The sequence below is a fragment of the Limulus polyphemus genome, unplaced genomic scaffold (genome assembly GCF_000517525.1).
Source record: "Limulus polyphemus unplaced genomic scaffold, Limulus_polyphemus-2.1.2 Scaffold5634, whole genome shotgun sequence".
Classification (NCBI taxonomy): Eukaryota; Metazoa; Arthropoda; class Merostomata; order Xiphosura; family Limulidae; genus Limulus; species Limulus polyphemus.
In genome coordinates, this window is record NW_013671244.1 from 1 (window position 1) to 6521 (window position 6521).

Genomic DNA, 6521 nt, shown 5'->3' on the forward strand with positions numbered 1-6521 from the left:
TTATAACACTGTTGTAAGTTTCTGTATTTTACTTATAACACTGTTGTAAGTTTCTGTATTTTACTTATAACACTGTTGTAAGTTTCTTTATTTTACATATAATACTGTATTGCTGCGATTCTTTCAAAGGTAGTTTTGTATGTTCTAGACAGAATCAATGTGATAAATATCATAATGCGTTAAGGCCGGGCGTGTCCCACAGGTAAGCGTTGCGAACTGTGAAACTAAGGTCCCTGATTCGCGTCCCACAAATTAACACTTCGCGCTTTGTGGCCGTGGGTGAGTTATAAGAGTAACGGTAAAAATTCAACTATTCGATTAGATTAGGGATCTTCTAGTGCGGATAACCCATGTGTAACAAAACAACTCATGTGCTACTGCGGGAAATGTGCGAGAAAACGAATTAGATGTTCGCCCTGTGACGCAGAGCACAATGTGATAGATATTTCAAATGTTAACTTCAGTTCAAAACTATATATCTGTTTGTACGTGACAAATATATTAAGATGTTTAACGTAACAATTGGTTAAACTATCCAGTTTTTCTCCCTCCAGGTGCCGTTGCTTCCAATGAGGTTAAACAGCGTCTTTTGGAGTTTGTCTTGAGCAAAAAGCAACGAGAAGCAGTGATAAGCAGTGTCAGTAACTCTCCAACTGGAAATAAAAACTGGTGGGTTTAATATCATGTTAACGAGAATTGAAAATATTTGTAATCTTGGGTTACTAATCAATAAACAATTAGAATAAAAACAAATAACAGAAAAACAACAACAAAGGTTTTGAAATTCAGTGAATGTATTGATATCAATGGTCGTACTAGGTGACCAAGCAAGCTCTTACGTGATGCCCGCCCCCGGGTGGCACAGCGGCATGTCTACCGAGTTACAACGCTAGAAACCGGGTTTCGATACCCGCGGTGGGAAGAGGACAGATAGCCCCTTGTGTAGCTTTGCGCTTAACTACAAACAAACGTGATGCGCATGCCCGTAGGAACTATTTGGAATGTGACAAGGTCACGTGAGTGGCTCTACAGCAATTACGTCATTAAGGAATGTTTTCATTTTCACATGTACACGCTGTACTTGTAAAAAATAAAGAAAAATAAAACACTGCACGTGTATTGTGTTTCTACTAAACAAGTAAAAAAAAAGTAATTTATTTTAGTCCCATGCATAGCTCCCTGGATGAACTGTTTAGTTCCGCCAGTGGACTGGTATTTGCTCGCGACTCCACCAGGGGACTAGTATCCTGCCAATGTATACAAGTATATTTATATAGAACAACAACAACAAAAAAAACAACATACAATAATATTCTTTTTGAAACGGGAAAAAAGTGGCAGAGCCATCTGTCGTGTAGCAGTTTTAAAAATAGATTAATTGATTCAACTAAAAAAAAGGGAATTTTAATACCAAATAAATATACAATAAAGTCGTATATAAATCCTATGTGTGAGTCTATTACAAACGTTTGGTGCACCATTAGTCACCAAGTCACGACGAAACAAAGGAATCGCGAGAAAACCATCTTATTAATTAACTATTTCTTCAGATTGTAGTGTATATAAAGGACCACAAACTGGCTTTCGTTGTTGCTTTTCTAAATTAAAACAAACGTCTACTGAGTTAGGTCATCTGTAAAAGACATAATGAAATGTGCTGAATTCCTGTTGAATACTGTTATTGGAATCGTGAAATACCGTCAGTGTTTATTATTACGTTCAACTAAACATCTTATGGGTAAAAATATAATTACAATATTTAATTGGGGTTGATAACCTAGTTTCATTAGATACAGAGCAGAAAAAAAAGTATTATCGGAAGAAACTTAGGGTTATCTAGAAACTCTCTTTAAAAAAAACAAAAAAATGTAAATAAGAACTTTTAAATACATGTTGTCCTAGGACCCCAACCCGCCTCCCCTCAAATTAAACTTCAAATCGCTTTGCTGTCCAGGCTTTATCTTATTGTGTTTTGTACCTCATATTGCCCAGTTATCAAGTGTTAACAAATTTATGTTTATATTTCTAACGTTTGTTTTGTTTTAGCCAATGTTTGACAATATATAATAATTCGCTTTAAGGGTTTGAAAGAAGAAAAAAAACGTAAAACGCTTGAAAACCACTGAACAAAAACTGATGATTTATTCTATTTATAATTATTTTACAAATTATATATCTTTCAATTATTATTACATAATAGTAGGTGGCTACAAGGGTCTGAAAGTCCCTGGGTCGAGATTTTCCTGTTGGAGGAGGGGATACACCTTCTACCCACTAACTCTTCTACCACAATTAAATACCCAAAATAATTTCGTTTCCTTTATCACGTTACTAGTTGTTGTTTTTTTTTTTTTTTAGACAACATAAATGCACTCCGGCAAAATATGATATCAGTTTTTAATTTTTCGTCTTACTCATCATTTGTAGGCACACTCTTTTGGAAAAATATAATGAAGAGTATCCTCTCCGTAAAACTGGTAAGTCCAATACTGAGTTTGAAGTTATAATATTGTCTGTAATTTCACATTTTTGTCAAGTTGGTTTCTACTTCAAAAGAACTATATTAATGACGTAAGGTAAAGTGTGAATAATAAATTCGCCATCTAATGCGACACACTTGGCATTCAGTTTATTAAATGCGTGAAAAGAAAAAATAAGGGTGACTTAATCGCGCGGATTTTCAAATTATTACTTGTATATTATCTTTTACTCAGACGAAATATTGAAAGAGAATGTAGAGGCGACTGACGCACGTGGGTCCATAAATTATATATTTAAATTATTTAGATAAAAAGACCGATAGAAAATATAAGGGTGACTGAAATGCAGGAGTCTTTAAATTATTATTTTATTTTTATTTAGACAGAAGTATCAAAAACGAATATAGGGGCGACTGAAGCGCGCGGATCTTCAAATTAATATTACTATATTATAAATAAAAAAGACTAAAAGAAGATGTAGGGGCGAATGAAATGACACACGAATCTTCAAATTTTTATTGTCTGTATCAAATATATACTTATATATATTATATAAAAAGAGTTATGTTACATTGAATATCATCGGGTAGTTTGAATATTCTGAAAGTTAGTTTTGTTATTGTTGAAATTTAAAAATTTGGGAAAAAATAAATATATATTCAGGGGCAGATCCAGCAGTATTTTAGGTAATGAAACCTTTTCTAAATGATTTGATATTTGTATTAAGTTTAAGGGTTCTTTTATTTGGCAGGCCATTGAAAGGGGGGGCACAACCCCCTGGTCTGGATCCGCCCCTGATACTGTTTGGTAGGATAATCATATGATTTATTATTTGTTTTCGCAAATAATGTTTCAGAAATAAAAATGTTGTATATAACAATAAATAGTTTTCCTTTATCTAATTATCATAATGTAATAAAAATATCCTGTTACTGTCATACACTTTTTTTTTTAATTTTCTACATGAAAATTATCTCAAAAGAATACTTGCGATAGCTTACATATAAATTCTAGTATGTTATTGTTTGTTGTGTTGGCTGATGCTACCGTACGTGGTGATCCCGGAAATGTTGCTAATATTGTAATAATTATTTTTTATATTCTTACTTTGAGTGGCTTGTAATCGCTACTAATGTTAACTCTAAATCTGACCTAACTAACCGCCAGCGTCTCTCTCTGTGCTTGTCTGTGTCAGTTAGAGAAGTAGTAATACACGTTGTTGGCCAGCAAATCTGCTTAGGCCTAATTTGTTTAAGATACTACAAAATTCAGTGCTAATACTAATAGTAGGCTTACGTTAGACGTAACTTTCCATGTGCTTTAGTTTTCACTTTTCCGGGTTACCAATGGATATCGTAGGCTTTTTAAAAGACATTTTTCTAAAGTGTTTGTGCACCAAATTGCTTGTGGGTCCAGGATACCGTTCGTTACAGAGCACTTATATAATAGCATATGAGTCACCCAGAAAGATATAAACAACAATATCACGAATATTGAAATTAATCCCAATAATCGCTACTGGGATCCCCCTATATGTAAACTAGGTAATTTCAGAAAATTATTTGATTAGTTATTTACAGTGAATGTTGTAGCTTTAATTGGACACCATCGGTGGTGAACGTTATAAAAACATGTCGGTAGTTTGAGGGCCGTCTTTATTAACGTCTTATTTGTTAGCTTCGTGGTAGGATTATCCGACAGTGCAGTAGTCTTGTATCATCCACCGACCTGCAGCACCAACCGCCAACTCTTAGGCTATATTATTTCCCCATTGAATAATGGGATTGACTGTTACATTATAACGCCCCCACACCTGAAAGAGCAAGCATGTTCAGTACTCAGTTTCGATCTCTCAGATCGTGAGTTGAATATTCTAACCTCTAAACCAAAACTTCCTCTTTTCCCGTGTTTTTTTTTAAGTTGTACGTTAGGCTGTATTTTAGCTAATCATAATGAGCGTGTACGGTTATAATAACCTATTATCTCTACTAATGCCAATGGTGTTAAAGGGTTTTGCTTCTTGGATCGGCACATTCCTCTAAACCAAATATATATAGACATTATTTCATATTTTGGCACTGTCTGATAATTTTCTGATTATTGGAGAAATTCCAATATTTTTGTTTGATTTTTTTTTGTCAGTGCTCTGAATTAGTCAGCTTAAGTTCATAAGTTTGTCACAAATGTATAGATTTTCACGTTTAACAGCAACTGATCGTTCTAGAACTGTTATAATTGGTATTAGCAGATTAAAAAGTAATTATGGGAAGGTATGTGGTCACAACTGTTAATGTTAAAGACGATAATTTTTGTTCTAATGTCCTGTAAACTTGGAGTCGTATATACAGTGTTACCTAACTTAATGACGTCGGTTGTTTTCCACTTTCTCTCTCTCTCTTAGCACTGTTACTAAACCCAAATTAGCACACTGTTCTGTATGTGTTGAGTAACACGTGAAGCTAATGTATTTTGTACGCAAAGACCATGAATGCATACTGTACGTAAAATGTTTGGGGGGGTTGAAAGATTCTGCTGTACAGTAGCTTGGTTACCTTTTAGCCTCGGAACCAAACCTAAAAGTTCGGTCTCTGCTGAAGCAAAAGGTGACAGAAAGGCGGAATAGACAAATTCTGAGACGTAGAGAAAAATGTCCCTTGAAGATGAAAACACCATCATTCACAAGTAGGAAATAGACGTTGTCTTTGTTGGAGTCTGTACGTGCACGCGCTTGTTCGTGTCTAACAAATAACCACTACTAATATAAAGAACAACGATAAAGTTGAACAACATTTAAATAAATGTATTTTCGAGTTAGATAATGTACTCAATTAGCACGTAAATATGAAATAAATACGTGTTGTTGGAGGCTAATGTTGTCATGACATCGATAGACTGTAACAGATTAGTTTTATTATTTTATTTCTAACTGGTATTTATATTAATACCTTTCATATACCTCAAAAGAATTTGAAGTTTTAAATTTTACAACGTTAAGACGTCAACTTGAAGATTGTGCTAAATAAAAACACTAGCCAAGCTGGGATTTTTGGTGGTCAAGAGTTCCGGATCACTCCCACCACGAATTTCACATTGAACCAGGAGTTCTGTGTGTGTGTGTGTGTTTGGCTTGAGAGGCATGATTTATTAATGCTTTTAGTTGAGTTAATATCTGAGGTTCGATTCATAGGTAGGTCTGAGTTAGTTGAGCGACTCAGCATTTTGATTGAGACATTTTAAGGTTTAAAAAAAAATTGTAAACCCGTGAAAGGTTTGTCCAAGATATTCACAGCTAAAATGTTTTACTGTACACGAAATAATCATTTATCTCCATACTTTCTAACTCCTTAATTTATGTATTTTCATGATTTTGAATGCCTAGTAGGAGGCTCTATGAAAAATCCTTTTGTTTTTCTTTTGTGTGTGTGTGTACTTTAGAAAATGGAAATAAGAAGTCAGACTCCGGGCCTGGCTCTCCTCAAGAGTATGCTTCAATTCCAAACTTATCTCAAGCAACAAGCATTAGTAAACCTCTTCCACAGGTAAGTTTATAAATTAATTGAACAAGAAACATTGCTATTTCATGTATATTTATATGGATTCCACAAAAGGTTTGGTGGTGTTCATAAATTCAGGGCATGATTACATGCAAGTGACAACCTCCAGATTAATAAATTCCTCCAGCCAATTATTCTGTAGTTTTAGCCAACCAGTAAAGGACTACTAATTCCTTTCCATTTAATGTTGTGTCTCTAAAGCCCCTTATACCGATCAGAAGTTTTCCATCATTACCCGAGCCGTAGTAATAAGATACTAATGTGTATCAATCAACTTACTGAAAGTACTTTGATAGTGTTCTTGGGAAAAGCTCAGTTATAAGTTTTCTACTGTTAATCAGTGTTCAAATAAAAAACAACATGTTAATCATGTGAAAATATTTATTGACAATTATCAAGTTATGTGTCAGTTACATTGTTTAAGGCCCGGCATGGCCAGGTGGTTAGGGCGCTCGACTCACAATCTGAGGGTCGCGGGTTCGAATCC

The 6521-nt window shown here is 34.4% G+C and overlaps 1 protein-coding gene across 1 annotated transcript in view; it reads left to right on the forward strand.

Annotated features, from left to right (window-relative positions):
* Window positions 1-554: 554 nt before the first annotated feature.
* The window catches only part of LOC106472813 (histone deacetylase 4-like), a gene marked incomplete at its 5' end in the record, with an annotated part of 36539 nt that continues 30572 nt past the window's right edge, over window positions 555-6521 (forward strand). The window contains 3 exons of the mRNA XM_022401356.1: window positions 555-669; window positions 2428-2477; window positions 5916-6019. Of these exons, the coding sequence (XP_022257064.1) occupies window positions 555-669; window positions 2428-2477; window positions 5916-6019 (269 nt within the window). The remainder of the gene's footprint in view (window positions 670-2427; window positions 2478-5915; window positions 6020-6521) is intronic.